This window comes from Camelus dromedarius, chromosome 21, assembly GCF_036321535.1.
Source record: "Camelus dromedarius isolate mCamDro1 chromosome 21, mCamDro1.pat, whole genome shotgun sequence".
Classification (NCBI taxonomy): Eukaryota; Metazoa; Chordata; class Mammalia; order Artiodactyla; family Camelidae; genus Camelus; species Camelus dromedarius.
In genome coordinates this window covers 16,987,268-17,004,839 of record NC_087456.1, presented here as the reverse complement: position 1 = coordinate 17,004,839, position 17,572 = coordinate 16,987,268, and the positions used below count along the sequence as shown (strand labels likewise).

General features: G+C 40.2%; 1 protein-coding gene across 4 annotated transcripts in view; it reads left to right on the top strand.

The window, feature by feature from the left end:
• Positions 1 to 16,972, top strand: part of PLD5 (phospholipase D family member 5) — a 213,747-nt gene extending 196,775 nt beyond the window's left edge. For all 4 annotated transcript variants that reach the window (XM_031438542.2, XM_064477213.1, XM_031438543.2 and 1 more), the window contains 3 exons: positions 4,835 to 5,003; positions 8,319 to 8,433; positions 15,842 to 16,972. In XM_031438542.2, coding sequence (XP_031294402.1) covers positions 4,835 to 5,003; positions 8,319 to 8,433; positions 15,842 to 16,098 — 541 coding nt within the window. In that variant the 3' untranslated portion in view covers positions 16,099 to 16,972. The remainder of the gene's footprint in view (positions 1 to 4,834; positions 5,004 to 8,318; positions 8,434 to 15,841) is intronic.
• The last annotated feature ends 600 nt before the right edge of the window (positions 16,973 to 17,572 follow it).

The following is a 17,572-nucleotide window of genomic DNA, read 5'->3' as shown; positions in this document are numbered from 1 at the left end:
GGATCAGGCAGCTGACAGAGTAGTGAAAATCATGGACTCTAAACAGAAAAACAAAAAAGAAAAGAAATGAGGATCTCTAGGACAATATCAAGACTACTAACATTCGTATTATAAGCATCCCAGAAAGAGAAGAGAGAGAGAAAGGGGCAGAGAACACATCTGAAGACATAATAGCTGAAAACTTCCCTAACTTGGGAAAGGAAACAGACATCCAAGTCTAGGAATTACAGAGAATCCCACACAGGATCAACTCAAAGAGGACCACACCAGACACACTGTAATTAAATGGCAAAAATTAAAGATAAGAGAGAATATTAAATTCAGCAAGGGAAAAGCATCACATTACCTACAAAGGAACTCCCAAAAGGCTAACAGCTGCCTTTTCAGCAAAAACTCTGCATGTCAGGAAGGAGTGATACGATATAAAATAATGAAAGGGAAAAACCTGGCAAAGCTCTCATTCAGATTTGATGGAGAGATCAAAAGTTTTACAGACAAGCAAAAGCTAAAAGAGCAGCAGCTTTACAAAAAAAAATGTTAAAGAGACTTCTCTAAGAGAAAAAGAAAGGGCCACAATGAGAAACATGAAAATTATTATATTTGTAAATGACATGTCCTACCAGTCATATCCAAAATATATAAACAATTCATACAACTCAGCATCAAAAAATCCTGATTAAAAAATGGGCAGAAGATCTGAATAGACAGTTTTCCAATGAAGACATACAGATGGCCAATAGGCCATGAAAAGATGCTAAACGTCACAAATTATCAGAGAAATGCAAATCAAAACCACAATGAGATATCATTTCACATCTGTCAGAATGGCTGTCATCAAAAAGACTACAAATAATAAATGTTGGTGAGGATGTGGGGAAAAGGGAACCCTTATACACTGTTGGTGGGAGTGTAAATTGGTGCAGCCACTGTGGAAAACAGGATGGAGTTTCCTCAAAAAGCTAGAAATAGAGCTACCATATGATCCAGCAATTCCACTACTAGGCATATCTCTGAAGAAAATGAAAACATTAATTCAAAAAGATACATGCATTTCGATATTCAGAGCAGCACTATTTACAATAGCCAAGATGTGGAGGCAACCTAAGTGTCCATCAACAGATGACTGGATAAAGAAGATGTGGTATATAAATATACAATGGAACAGTACCTAGCCATAAAAGTGCATGGAATTTTGCCATTTGCAACAACACGGGTGGACCTAGAGGGTATTATGCTTAGTAAAATACATCAGACAAAGGAAACCAAATACTGTATGGTACCACTTATGTGTGGAATAGAAAAAAATAAAGCAAATGAGTGACTATAACAAAACAGAAACAGACTCCTAGATACAAAGAACAAACTAGTGGTTACCAGAGAGGAGTGGGAATAGAGGAGGGGCAAGATAGGGATAGGGAATGAAGAGGTGTAAACTACTGTGTATAAAATAAGCTATGAGGGTGTATTGCATGCCATATGGAGCATCTTATAGTAAGTATTAAGGGGGGTATAATCTATAAAAATATTAAATCACTATGTTGAACACCTGAAACTAATATTCTAAATCAGTTCATACAACTCAACATCAAAAAAAAAAAAAAACCTCCATAAAAAAAGAAAAGAAAACACATGTCAAATATGTGGGATGCAATATACATGTAGGATGCAATTCTGAGAGGAAAGTCTATGCCCGATATAATATATATACTAGAAATTAGGAAGATCTCAAATAAACATCATAACTTTACACCTTAAGGAAATAGAAAAAGAGGAACAATTTAAGCCCAAAGTTATCAGAAAGAAAGAAATGATAAAGATCAGAACAGAAATGAAATAGAGACCAGAAAAATAATAGAAAAGATCAATGTAACTAAGAGCTGGTTGTTCAAAAAGACTAAAAAAAAAAACTGATAGTCTTTAGCTAAACTAAGAAAACTTTTAGGTACACTAGGGGAAAAAAAAAAGAGAAGACTCAAATAAAATTTGAAATGAAAGATGAGATATTACAACTGAAATTACAAAAATACATAGAATCATAAGAGGCTACTGTGAACAATTATGTGCCAATGAATCACATAACCCAGAAGAAATGGATATGGTTCTAGAAACACACAACCTACCAACTTCAAATCAGGAAGAAATAGAAAATCTGAACAGACCAATATCAAAGATAGAGATAGAATCAGTAATCAAAATATCCCAGCACAGAAAACTCCAGAGCCAGACAGCTTCACTGGAGAATTCTTTTAAACATCTTAAAAAAGAATTAACACCAATTCTCTCCAAACTCTTCCAAAATATTCAAGAAGAGAGAACACTTTCAAACTCATTCTATAAGGCCAGCATTACTTTGATGCCAAAACCAGATGATACCACAAAAAAGAAAAGTATAGATTATTATCCCCAATGAATGTAAGTGCAAAAATGTTTGAGTAAATATTAGCAAGCCAAATTCAAGAACACATTAAAAGGATTTATTCCTGGGGTTCAAGGATGGTTCAATAAACACAAATCAATAAATGTAATACATATCAATAAAATGAAAGATAAAAATCACGTGACCATCTCAATAAATGCAGAAAAGGCATTTGACAAGATACAACATACTTTCATGATAAAAACTCTTAGACTGGATATAGAAGGAACATATCTCAACAAAATAAAGGTCATATGCAAAAAACCCAAAGCTAACATTATACTCAATGGAGAGAAATTGAAAGTGTTTCCTCTGTGATCAGGACAAGGCAATGATGCCTACTCTCATCACTTCTATTCATTGGAGTCCTAGAAGTCCTAGCTAGAGCAATTAGGCAAGACAAAGAAATAAAAAGCATCCAAATCAGAAAGGAAGAATTAAAATTGCCGTTATTTGCTGATAATATAATCTTAAATAGAGAAAATCCCAAAGACTCAGTCAAAAAATGTTTGAATTAATATTTTCACTAAAATGTCAGAATACTAAATTAACATACAGAAATCAAGTGCATTTCTTTACACTAATGATGAAGCATCTTAAAAACAAATAAAGAAATCCATTGCAGTCACAATGGCATCAAAACAACAAGCTACTTTAGGGATAAATTTAATCAAATAAGTGAAAAATCTGTACAATGAAAACTACAAAACTTTGCTGAAAGATATCGAAGAAGACACAAAAAGACATCCACATTCATAGATTGGAAGAATTAATATTGTTAAAATTGCCAAACTACCCAAAGCGATCTATAGATTTAACTCAATCCCCATCAAAATAGCAACGGCATTCCTCACTGAAACAGAAGAAATAATCCTAACATTTGTGTGGAACCATAAAAGACCCTGAACATCCAAAGCAATCCTAAGAGAAAAGAACAAAGCTGTAGGTATCACACTCCCAGATTTCAAACTATACCACAAAGCTATAGTAATAAAAACACAAAAAGAGCACTGGCACAAAAATAGACACATCAACCAATGGAACAGAATAGAGAGCCCAGAATTAAATCCCAGCATATACAGCCAACTAATATTCAGGAACCAAGAACACCCAATGGAGAAAGGAGAATGTCTTCAACAAATAGTGCTGGGAAAACTGGAGAAACACATGCCAAACAATGAAATTGGACTCTGTCTCGTATCACCCACAAAGACTTAAACATAAGACCTGATACCGTAAAACTCCTAGAAGAAAACACAGGGAAGGAGCTCATTGATAATGGTCTTGGCAATAATTTGGGGGCATGATGTACAAATAGTGAAAGGAAAAAAATTAACAAATAGGACTACATCAAACTCAAAAGCTTCTCCACGACAAAAAAAAAAAAAAATTAACAAAATGCAAAGAATGGGAGAAAAAATTTTAAACCATATATCAGATAAGGGATTTCATATCCAAAGTATATAAAGAACTCAATCAACTCAACAACAGTAACAAAACAAAACAAAAAACAATTTGACTTATTTTAGTGGGCAAAAAAAAAAAAAAGGAACTAAATAGACATTTCTCCAAAGAGGACATCAAAGTGGCCAAGAGATACATGAAAAGATGCTCATCATCACTAAGCATCAGGGAAATGCAAATCAAAACCACAATGAAATACCACTTACCACTGTTAGAATAGCTGTCATCAAAGGACGAGAGATAACAGATACTGGCAAGGATTTGGTGGAAATGGAACCTTTATACACTGTTGGTGGGAACCTAAATTGGTCCAACCACAATGGAAAACAATATGGAGGTTCCTCAACAAAATTAAAAATACATCTACCATGTGATCCAGCAATTCCACTTCCGGGAATTCCACCCAAAGGAAATGAAAACATGATTTCAACGAGATATATACACTCCCACGTTTATCACAGCATTATTCACAGTAGCCAAGGTATGCAACTAAGAGTGTGGGAAAGCTTGGATAACCAGAGCAGAATCTCATTTGGGGTTGGAGGGACCCTTGCCAAAAGAGAGGTTTGAGAAGCATTTGGGGAGTGAGGGGTCCAAGGATCCAAACTAGAGTTCTGTTGGAAAGTTGATTCTTCCTGCACAGATGAACTGAAGCCCAGGTAGAGTTGGAAGTGTGGTGAGGGTGGGCATGTGGTGGCAGTCAGTCTGTCCACAGAGCCTGAGGCCCTGGTGGTTGGAGACCTCATTTTAGGCAGGGAGGCCCACTAAAGCATCATTTCTCAATGTCCTAACCCAGAAGGCTGGCAGTTTTTCAACGTGTCCTACAAGGTTATTTACATTACAGAATAAAGCATTGGTCAAGTTAACATCAGTGTGCTCCGTAATCTAGTAAATTTCTTTCCCCAAACTAACTTATTTTCTTTCTTTTTCTCTATATGGATATCATTTCTACAGGACTTACTGGCCAGACTTGGATGGGAAAATAAGAGAAGCACTAGTGTTGAGAAGTGTTAAAGTCCGACTCCTTATAAGCTTCTGGAAGGAAACGGACCCCCTCACTTTTAACTTTATTTCATCTCTGAAAGCTATTTGCACTGAAATAGCCAACTGCAGTTTGAAAGTTGTAAGTATTCTGTTAAGTTATTGAATTAAAGGTTTACTTCCTTCACACGTCTGTGAAAGCTGTAAGCACACACACATGAACTTCCGATCAGAACCCGGGCAACAATCGTTGATAGTGAAAAATACCACAAAAGGTAGATTAAGTAATTTTTCAAAACAATCCTAGGCAAAGAAACAGGAGACTAGAGCCCAGATTTCCTGGTGCCCTCCCCCAGCCTAGCGCCCTTTACACACACTTTCAGTTGCATCCTCTCCATTTTTTTTAACTGCCTCCCTCACTTACTATTCTTATTTGCAAAACTGTGACCAATGGAGCATTGGAACACGCACCAGCACAGACTCCCCGAGACCTCAGGTCCCCTCAGCCTGGGTTCCTGCACTTGCTCCAGGTCCCTTGGGCCACATGCTAATCCATCTCTACGTACTTTGAGGGAGGCAGGATTGGGAATTTGTGCAACTCTAAATGTGCCAACTCTCCAGCTTGTCTTTGACTCTCCTCTGGTCCTTACGGGTAACGCTCTCTTCCTCCCCTCAGGGCCCTTGTACATGCTGTTCCCTCTCCTACACACTCTTCGTTTCCAAACCTTACCTGACTACTGCCCACTCATCCTTTAGATCTCAGCCTTTCCCAACCTCTTCTGCAGTCACTCAGCAAAGGTGCACTTAGACCCTACTCTGCCCTGTGCCAGGCCCTCTTCCCGGGGATGGAGCTGTGGTCCACAAAGCATTCAGGGACCCAGGAAGACACGGGCTCCATTGTCAACTTTGACACATGGTTTCTAAGATTGCCTCGAGCCTCAGTACCCCAAGGCCAATCAGAAGAAGAAAGAGATGGGAGGCCTGCACAGGAGGCATTTCTGAGTTAGGTCTAGAGGTGGTCAGTGTCCCGTTAGCCTTCATTTTCTTGAGGGCAGCCCCTTCATGCTCAGCAAGGCCCAAGATGCCAAAGCATCAAAATGCAGAGAGTAGAAAGACGTAACTAATGCGAGCAGAGGCAGAGAGGAGAGGGCCTGGCGCCTATGGCACATGATGCACTTGCCCCAATCTCCTCTCTCAACTTCCCCTCAGAGCGACTCAGCGGTCCCCACCCACCCACTGTTTCCTGACCCCACAAAGCACCTGCCACTATTAAGGCACTGTCAGTTGAAATCTCTGTTGTGAACTATTAAGAGATTCTCATTTAAGACTTACAAGAAATTACAAGGGAAGTAGGATTGAATCCATCATTTTAACCTTTATGGTATTTACTCAGTTTCATCTTTTCAGACACGCATGGTCACATTCTTTGAATAAACCAAACCTTAATAGTTCACTGTTGAACATTTAATAAAGCAGAGATCTTCATGTAAGCCAGACCACGTATTTTTAAGCATCAAGATAAGCCTAGGTGAGAAGAAAGTTTTTGTCCCTATATCTAGACCACAAATGAGTGAGGAGCTTTTCCAAGAAGAGTCGGAGTTGGAATCTTGCATACAGCATGTATTCAGGAGCCAGGAACACTGAAAAAGCAGATGGCCTGGTAATCTCTGTCCTTAGAAGAGTGGGTGCCCTCAGCCCTGGCTTTGTGTGTTTGTGTCCATGAGAAAGCTCATGGAAAGAGATTGCAACTCACAAAGTTGTCCTAGTTAACTGAGCTTTTAAAAATAAATTAAGATGTCACTTTTGAGATAAATGGCTTTGCTCTCACCTCCGGCACGTTAGGTGTGTACTCGTATGTCAGTGAACACAGTGTCATTTCTGCCATCATCTTAGTCTCCCTGATAAAGCTGTTTTCCCTCTTTTGGGTCATCTTCGACTTTCTGGAACAAATGGGTTCTCAGAAAAGCCTCAAGCTGTGATGCCAGCCCTGACTTAAATTAGGATGTATAATTTATTCTTTTTCAAATTTGTCTTGATTCTACAATAATATCTTCCTCAAAAGGAAATAGCCAAGTGTGTGGACAGGTGTTGTGACAGAATGTCCAAGCGAGATGACTGCTGGCTGTTATCTGGACTCACGTGACCTCACAAGTATTACAGCTGTGACTTAACAGCATTTATAGGTTATTAAGTCCATTTAAATAGTCCACAAGGGCTCTCCGTGAACCCATCAAACTGACACAGATTTTGCAGAAGACAGACACTGAGGAAATCAGGTGACCCAAGCTGCATTGCCTATAATCACGGTGATATGGCCCTGGGAGAACATTCCTCTGGGATGTGCAGCAGATGGTTCTTAGGTAGTAAATTTGTCCTGTGCACCACTGATCTCAAGAGTTCTACAAAAAGAAAAAAAAATCATAATAGAGTTTTCAGGACTGCAAGGGACCCTAGTGATCACCTAGTTTATCACCCCTTTCTCAGCCTGGGGGAAAGGGGAAAGCCAACTCTCATTATTTCCCCAAACCAAATTTGAACACGTACAGTCTGAAAACTTATAAATGACATCTCCATTTCTGGGTAGCATCCCGTTTTTCTCTCTGCCCCTTCTCTCCTTCAAACACACGATTCTACAACTGGAAGACATTCTGGAAAGACTCCATGCCATTTTGAAAATGTTCAACGTTTTCCGACGTAGAGGAAACTTGAGGTCCTCACCTTTGAGGGTGTCTTCCTCTGAGCTCAGTCATGGTTTGAGCTTCATCAGAGTCCTTGCCAGTTTCAGCAGGTTCCTGAGGCACAACCTGATGTCACCCGCCCCTCTTAGCTCCCCGTCCCAGGTCTGAGGTGAACTGAAATGTTGCTTTTTTGGATCACATTAAGTTGAAATTCAGGATTCATAGTTCGAAGTTGTGATTTTTTTTTTTTTGAGTTGCTTATTAAAAGAGCTTGAGACCTAGGTGTTTAGATGGAAAGTATTTGTTCTTTTGGCAAAATCTTTGTTTGACCTTTGCAAATCCCCATTTAATTCAGCTACTCATTGACCTGGCCCTGCTGCTTCTAAAACATTTGCAACGTGTGAGAATCAGCTCATTGGCATTCTTGACAGAAAGCACCCTGAGGCAGACTTCAGATGCCTGCGCACCCTGATGAATAAGACAATGAGAATTAAACAACTTCTGGCCCTCCCCCTGTTGAAAGAATGAATTTTGTGTTCATTTTATAGCTTAAAAGCATTAATTATGGATCTAGTTGAGCATGCTGATTTTCTCTCTTGTCACCTGTATAGCTTTGAGAACAAAAATAGCTTCATGGACTTGAAGTAACAAGATTGTGGTTGTAATAACTCAGTATGAGGTCTGTTGTGGGTATTTGGATAAGAAACCCTTTTATGCTTGAACAAAACCAAAAATGTTCTCTGTTCACCTGCTTCACTGATGTATTTATTGCCCTACAGAAATTTTTTGATCTGGAAAGAGAGAATGCCTGCGTTACAAAAGAACATAAGAATCACACCTTCCCTAAGTTAAACCGCAACAAGTACATGGTGACGGATGGCGCAGCTTATATTGGTAGGTGTCAGGACTGAGGCTCCTTGGGGGATCGTGCAGGCTGGTGGTGACCCCACTGTACTCTTCTGTACCCCATGATAAGGAAGCCCCTGCTGGTGAGGGGTGGGCCTTGGAGGTCAGGAGACAGGAGGGTGAGGGCAAAGATCTCTTCAACCCAACATCTTCTCTGTGGCTTGGTTCATATGCCGGGAGACCACGTGAGATGTCTTTCCATAAATGCTTTGCAGAAATTCCATGGTCCATTTGCCTCATTTGAAAGTGAGGAGGTAGATGGCGCATCAAAGGCCGCTCCTGGCACTGGAATGAATCCAGTGCTACTTCCTACCCACAGTACCACAGCCAGCCTGTCTTGAGTAATGGGGAAGCAGACGTCGTTGAAATTTGATGCCAAAAAAAAAAAAAAAAAGAAGAAAGAAGAAAAAGAAATTTGATGCCAAAACAAACACTGCCCAGGCAAGAATCCTACCTCTGCCATTTTAAAAATATCTAACTTTGGACAATTTACTTAAGCTTCCTAAACCTCAGTTTTCTCATCTGTAAAATGGGGCTAATAATAGTTTCTACTTCATAGAGTGAAGGTTAAATGGGTCAATAGGTCAACAAAGCACTTTGCACAATTAAAGCCCCTGACACAGAGATGATACCTGAGTCATGTTAGCTATTATTACTAAGGTAATAAAGCTCCAGATACAGAAACAGTATGTATTGGTAGAGTTTTTCTAATAGATCAACTCTATTCTACTTTCCCATAGCGTGCATGAGCCTAGGGTAACCCCTTTACTGGTATCATCACAGATAGAGTGGAAATTAGTATCTATAAAATGAAGGTGCCTAAATCCCAAAACAGCATAATGGTTATTACACTGTGCAAGGGAAGTAGCAGCCTCAGAGCAGAAAAGAAAAATGTGAATGGAATGAAGGAATATGGAATATGTATTATTTTTTCCAAATTCAGTGAAGGGGTAAAAAATAAGACATAACATGAGTTAAACAGACAGATGTAAGGGGGAAGATTTTAGAGCTAGGTCTCGAATCCAGGGCATCCAGACCCCTCACCCCACTGCAGCCCTTCAGAAGACACTGCCATTGGCCACTGCAGAGTAACTACCTCCTGGCTCAGTGTGGAGAAGTTCTGTCTTTTCCCATTTTGAATAGTTGTGTGTCTTATTATCAGAACCAGGTATTGAAAAAATTTTTAAATGTATATCATCCCAGTTGTTCTAGAAGATGAGATGATTATTTTATTCACGTTGTCCCTCTCAGTGACCCAAGATGTGATCATATAGATTTTCTCATGTTTGTCACTGCATGGAGAGCAGAATGAAATGAGCTTCTTTAAAGCAAGTGACAAAAGCAAACTCAAATTGGCTGAGGCAAAAATGGGAACTTTTGGCTCAATATTAGGAAATAGAGGAATGGACTAAGTTTGGGGGACAGTGAAATGTAGGCACTCAAATCTGAATATTTTACCCACCGAGTTTACTTAAAGGAAATTGTGGCATGTGCCTATATCCAAATGTTCTTTATAATGAATTAAGTAAGTGTACTGGAGTCAGACACACCTCTATTTGATTTCAAGCACTGACACTTACAAACTGGGGGATGGCAGAAAGTCACATAGTCTCTCTCTGAGCCTCTGCAGAGCCTCTGTTTCCTTATCTGTAAAATGGAGATAATAGCGCCCACTCTTTGGTGGTGGTATGAGGATTAAATGAGATAATATATGAAAAACTCCCAACACTGTCTCTGATCTGTCTACCAGATTTTTTTTTTTTTTAGTAAATATTGATTCCTGGCTCTCTCCCTTCTTCTTTCCTTGTAATGCATTTTTAGAATAGACTATTTTAAAAACAGTTTTAGGTTCATAGTGAAATTGTGCAGAAGACACAGAGATTTCCTATATACCCCCTGTCCCCACATGTGCACAGCCTCCCCCACTACCAACTTCCCCCACCAGAGTGGTAACATTTGTCACAATTGATGAACCTACATTGACACATCATTATCACCCAATGTCCGTAGCTTCCGTTAGGCTTCACTCTTCATGTTGTACATTCTGTGGATTTGGACAAATGTATAATGACATGTATCTGCCATTGTAGTGTCATATAGAGTAGTTTCACCGTCTTAAAAATCCTCTGTGCTCCACATATTCTTCCCTCCCCCACCCCCGGCAACCACTGATTTTGTTTTTTATTACTATCTCCATAGTGTTGTGTTTTTCAAAACATATAGTTGGAATCATATAGTGTGTAGCCTATTATGATTGGCTTCTTTTACTTAGTAATAAGCATTTAATGTTCTTCCATGTCTTTTCATGGCTTGATAGCCCATTCCTTTTTAGTGCTGAATAATATTCCATTATCTGAATGTACTGTAGTTTTTTTTTATCCTTTCACCTATTGAAGGGCCTCTTGGTTGCTCCAAGTTTTGGCAATTATGAATAAAGCTGCTGTAAACATCCATGTGCATATCTTTGTGTAGACATGAGTTTCGACTCCTCTAGATAAATACCACGGAACATGATTACTGAGTCATATGATAAGAGTATATTTAGTTTTGTGAGAGACTGCCAACCTCTCTTCCAAAGTGGCCATACCACTTTGCATTCCCACCAGCAATGAATGAGCGTTCCTGCTGCTCCACATCCTCCCCAGCATTTGGTGCTGTCAGTGACCTGGATTCGGCCATTCTAATAGCTGTGTGTGACACACGTGTCTTGTTGTTCTAGTATTCAATTCCCTTTGACATACGATGTGGGGCATCTTCTCATGTGCTTATTTGCCGTCTGTATATCTTCTTTGGTGAGGTGTCTATTAAGGTCTTTTGGCCCACTTTTTAATCAGATTTTTTATTTTCCTATTGCTCAGTTTTAAGAGTTCTTTGTGTGTTGGGGATAACAGTCTTTCATCAGATTATGTCTTTTGCAAATATTTTCTCCCAGCCTGTGGCTTATCTTTTCATTCTCTGTCAGTGTCCTTCACAGAGTAGAAATTTTTAATTTTAATTAAGTCCAGGTTATCGATTATTTCTTTCATGGATCATGCCTTTGGTGTTGTGTCTAAAAAGTGATCACCAAAAACCAACTTCATCTAGGTTTTCCCCCTTGTTATCTTCTAGGAGTTTTGTAGTTGTGCATTTTACATTTAAGTCTGTGATCCATTATGAGTTACTTTTTGTGAAGTGTGTAAGTTCTGTGTCTAGATTCTTTTCTTTTTGGTGGTGGTGGGGGCAGGGTGGGGTGGTATGTGGATGTCCAGTTCTCCCAGTATCATTTATTGAAAAGACTGTCTTTGCTCTATTGTATTGCCTTTGCTCTTTTGCCAAGATCAGTTGACTGTATTTATGTGGGTCTATTTCTGAGTTCCCTATTATAATGCATTTTTAAATGAGTTCATTTTACACACAGCATTTTTGCAAAACATTAGTTCCCTAGAGTGAAAACATAGTTCTAGTATAAACATATTTAAAGAGCATGAAGAGGGAAAATTCACTGATAATTTAAATAATTATCAGCGTGTCCTGGAAATCTCATAAGAGTCACTCAGACACTTGCCAAGAATGCTGAATTAAGAAAAATCTACACTAGTTGCATGGAATCACAGTTCCCTTAAATGTTCACAAGACTTACCGAAGAATCCCCAGACAGTATCAACTCTCTGATTTTTAATTCTCCAGAGTATATTTGAGTCAAGCTTGACAAAGTTGTCTGAAAGGTGGTTTGGTTATTTATATATTATATACCCAATGAGTTCACCTGCACCCTCGCAAGTTGTTCCTGAGGGCAGCACTACGGCTCTCCTGGTATCTGGGGCTAAATGTGTGTTCTAGAAGCTGAAATGGCAGTCTCCAGAAGAGCTGTATAAAACTGCAATTCAACTGAAAAATTACTGAAGCATATATATGATTTTGAAGTTGAGCCCAGCCATCAGGAAGTGGAGGGTAGAAAAACATAATCGCACTGGTGTTAGGAATGCCCTGTAGTCCTGGGAGAGCCACCTAGGGCTATGATTTCTGAGAACAAACTAATTAAAACTTTTGAGAATCAATCAAGTTTCAGGATCTAGGCTCCATCCATTGTATTGAAGGAAAAAGCTGAATTTCACAGAATGAAACTTCAAAATCTTGTCCTTCTCTCCCCTCATCCTTCCCCCTCTCCATGCTGCCCCCAAAGCATACTTATGCATGTTTCCTTCAGAGAGTGAGGTCTGCACGTGAATGGAGCAGAGATCTCAGTGTGGCCTGATGCTCCCGCCCTGGAGGCTCGTGAAGTCTCGGGTGAAGGGTGCAGTTAGTTCAAAGCAAGTGCACCTTTAGGATCAGAAGTGACTTGAAACCCAAGTTAGGTGTGGGCTGCAGAGTCAGACCTCGCTATGAGCCTCCTCTGGAATTTTTTCACTTCCACCTTGGACAAATCACGTAACTTTTCCATGCTGTAATTTCCTCATCAGTACAGTGAAGTTAATATTGTCACCTCATAGGATTGCAGTGAATATTGAATGAGATAACGTAATGAGAGAATGAATTACTGCCCTTGACTGAATGTGTGGCGCTTAGTCATAAGATGAAATTTTAGTGTCTTATCAAGAAGTCCTTGAAAAACTTGCAGGAACACAGGAGTCTTTGGTTAATGGAATGAAGAGAAGGTGCCGTCTCACCAGCGGGCTCCAGGGTAACTCTCAACCTGCAGGGGCTACTAATGCCCAGTTTTGAGGTTCAAGCTTGTGTTCACCTGGCACTGAGCATTTGCACAAAGACACAGCCTCTGAGCATGGCCACATGTCTGAGAGCACACGGTCAGGAACACGGCAACAGCAAGAGGTCTCTGTGCGGAGACTCTGACCCCATATTATAAACCATTTGGCAAGCACTTCACTAATTTCTAGCAATAAAATTCAACCAAAGTTATGTCTATCATGAAGCCGTTGACAGTGTCATTGTAGTGTTTGTGTGGGATGGGGTGGGACGGGGGAGAAATACAAAGAGAAAGAGAGAGGAGTTCTTTCTCTATGCTGATGATATTTGATTTAGGGACCTGGTATTAGGCCCTGAGAAAGAAACTTAAGGAGTAAAATGAGGAACAAGGGAACCACCTTCCGGTATTCCAGCGGGTGTCATACGGAAAAGGGAGTTGATAATGTGTAGGGGCTCCAGAGAGCAAAGGAGGGACCAAAGGATGAGAGCTTTAAAGGAACAGATATTGGCTCTCTCTACATATGTCCTTTGTACCAGCAGCTTCTCCCACAGATGGCTGCCTGGCCATGGGTCAAGGATGCCCACAGACCACGGTTCCAGCATCCTTCAGAAAATATTCCTGCAGGATGCCTGAGGAGCCACAGCAGGAATGGGAAATCAAGCTCTACGCTTACAAGCCTTGAGTTCCCTTTACCAGCTCTGAACCAAAGAGGATGGTGGTAATTTATAAAATAATTTGGTCAGTCTTGACATGGCTCAGTTTTTATTAGTGAGAATCATGCTTTGTTCACGGTATTGAAGATAAAGCATGGAGTCTGGCAGACCTGGGTCGACCATTGATCAACTGTGTGAAGTTGGGCAAATTTATTCACTTCTTTGAGCCTCACAGTCTTTGTCTGTGAAGTGGGCATAAATCCTACCATGTACATGAGATAATGCATACAAGTAGAAAGCACAGTGTGCTTTGTTCATGGTAGGCACTGGACTAAATGATAGCTCCTCTCTGCTCTAAGTCCTGGATGCCCCGGCCTCATCCCTAACTCTTCCTCTTCATGCTCTGAGATCCTAATCATACCTTTTGTCCACAAATATGTTGTCTTCCCTGTGGAATGAATTTCCTAATTGATAAGCTTCTGAGCCTTTCTCATTAGTCAACAAAGTGCTTTCTTCCCGGTGCATCTAGCCAGAGTTGGTAATTCCCAGGGGCAGGGTATAGCTCAGTGGTAGAGTTCTGGCTTAGCATGCATGACGTCCTAGGTTCAATCCCCAGTACCTCCATTAGAAAAATAAAGTTAAAAGAAAAAAAACCTCATTTCTCCTGCCCTCATGACAGAGTATACCTACATCTCCTGTCCTATCTCATATGCCTTGTGTTACACTTGCTGTGTCTTTCTCCTGGACTCCGGGAAGGCGGGGACTGTCATTTTCAGTTTTATATCATGACCTTAATATTGTACCTGGTAGATATTAGACACTCAATAAATATGTGTAAATGAAGGACTAAGAAAAGCAAAGAAAATAAATGATGCTGTACCCTCCTGAGAGCTCCTTTGCTGTCCTGCTGGAATCGTCTCCCCACTGGATACCAAAGGCAAAAGGTTCACGTGGGGGTTTGGGGAAGTCCACCCCCTTTTATCTGTTCCCACTTTGAAGACGGCCTACAGGTGCGTTGCATAGACACGACTAACCCCTTCTGGGGCAGATCCCAGCCTCACTACCTACCTATTATGGCTGAGTTTTGTTCCTCCTGCCTCAAGTTCATATGTTGAAGTCTTACTTTAATTTGGAGGCAGGGTCTTTACAGAGGTAATCGAGTTAAGGCGAGGTCGTTAGGGTGGGCTCTCATCCAGTTTGACTGGAGTCCTTATGAAAAGGGGAAATTTGGACACAGAGATGTGCGTAGAGGGGAGATGACAGATGTGAAGAGACACAGGGAGGAGACGGTTATCCACAAGCCAAGGGGAGAGACCTGGAGCAGATCCCACTCTCCAGCCCTCAGAAGAAATCAACCTGCCAACATCTTGATCTTAGACCTTCAGCCGCCAGAACTGTGAGACAGTCAATTTCTGTTGATTGTGCGGTGTTCTTTGTCCTGGCAGCCCTAGCCAGCTAACACACCGCCTAACACCAGCCGTCACCCCACAGAGCCTGCTGTCACAGGCTGGGCTGAGGAGCCTGGTCCTGGGGCTGGGAAGTGATTTACAGCCCAAGCAAGCAGTGTTTTGTGTATTGAGTTAGAAATTGGTTCTCTTTCTCTGGTTCAGCGTTTTCTTTAATGCGAAAGCTCCTGAGCATTATAATTAGAATCCCTCATCTGTACATATGGATTTGATGTTGTCTCTTTGAGAAGCTAGTCATTGTTCACGGGATTTTTAAGTGTGTTCCTATGTATTTTAAATGTTGCTGTATTTAGTTCGCCTTGTGAATGTCAATAAGAAATAACATTTACCAAAAAGAACATCGGAGTCCCTGTTTGGAGTTTCAAGTTGAGCAAAGCTGAAGAAAATGCCAAAATAATATGCAAATATTAATATGCCATATGTAAGCCTTCTTGGAATTTTTTTTTTCAAATGAGCTGTCAACACAATTCAGTCTCCCTGTCACTATTCCCCAGTATTTTTTTTTTAATAGAATCTGCTCTATATTTCATTAAATGGAGAATATTCCCCAGTGGGTCTTAACTGTTTACCATCATTGCCTTTGTCTTTTGCAGGAAACTTTGACTGGGTAGGGAATGATTTTACGCAGAATGCCGGCACGGGCCTTGTTATCAACCAAGCAGACGTGAGGAACAGCACAAGCATCATTAAGCAACTGAAGGACGTGTTTGAGAGGGACTGGTACTCCCCCTACGCCAGAACCTTGCAGCCCACCAAGCAGCCAAACTGCTCAAGCCTCTTCAAGCTCAGACCCCCCTCAAACAAAACTGCCACCTACAATGCAAGTGGGAAAGACCCCTCGCATGTATAGCCCGAACGAACAAACTGACAGGACACCCTGTATTTCCCATTTATATAAAAAGGACTTGAGGAGAGAAAAACAATTTAATATGTCTTTTTTAGGGAAAAAGCACACATAAAAAATATTCTCTGAACGACCTGTACTATTCCAATATCTTAGCGGTGTGTACATGAAATTTAAGACTTTTGTATTTGTTACTTCTGACAGAGAATGTCATTTGGGCTTGGAAGTTAGTTTTTACGTTTGCATACAAATTTTAAGACTTTGATGCCTCTTCCTTTCTAGTTTTAGAACTTTTTTCTGCTGACCCTCCTGGTCAGTTCTTAGGAAGCTTAGCATGAGGTAAGTTCTTTAACACCATTCTGAGAACTGGAGACTCAGAGACGAGAAGTGAGGGTTTTGCCCTGGAGAAGCGACTGATCAAACCAAGTACTGGTCCTTGGAAACCGTTTCCAAGACCTACCCAGGCATGTAAGCACGAACAGCTGACATCTCTTGTCCGTCTTCAACACACCTGAAAAATAACCTTTTCGTCCCCTTGTGCATTTCTTTTGAATACCATAACTTTTATTTTCTATCATTTTCTCTTCTCACAAAAATATTATGTAGCTTCCCTATATTCACCTAAACATTAGTTCCAAGTATGATTATATGCTTTGAATTTGTATGAATGGCTCAGAATGGATGCAAAATGTAAAAAGCAGTCTTTAACTTTCACCCCTCAACTGCATTTTTCCCTACCAAATTGATATTTTAAAACCATAGCCAGCAATATGTATCCTTTCTCTCAAGCTCAGAAAAATTATGTAGCCACCTGCTAATACCCAGCAAGCTGTGAAGTCTGCATTTATGAGAATAAAGTAGTTTTTCACATTTTTGTTTAGCTTATGGTGTTTATAAGTGGATTTTACTTTCTTTAGAATCCTTATGCTATTAAGAGTATGCCAGCAAACGTTTATAGAGCTATTTAATATACCTTCTGCTATTTAATATACCAAATGCTTTTCAGAGAAATGCAATTTAAATACTGTGCTTAACATATTTTACTAAGAAACCAAAATATTGGATTATTGTTCTATGATGTCCTTGTGTGTTGTTGTTTTGTATCTATATAACGTATAACCCTATATTAATGGAGACTACGCTCAAGAGAGGCATGGCCTCTTCAGAGCCCAGAGCAGGTGCCCTTCAGGACGCCTAGTCTTAGTGGTGCTCCTGTCTCTCTCGCTGGCCTGGAACAGAGTCCTGCACTTCTTGGCCTCGGGTTTCTGTTGGTAATGTAGGGACATTAATAATCCTACCTCGCAAAGGTGTTGTCATGGTAGGAAATATTTATAACTTGTTTTGAAATCAAAAGGAACTATATAAATGCTAAGCATTACGATGTATAATCTTTTTCTCAAAATTGTTTTTATGGTATCCTGCTGTCATCAATGCCCAGGTTCTCCCAGAGAACCCATGAGGGAAAACAAACCCACAGCTT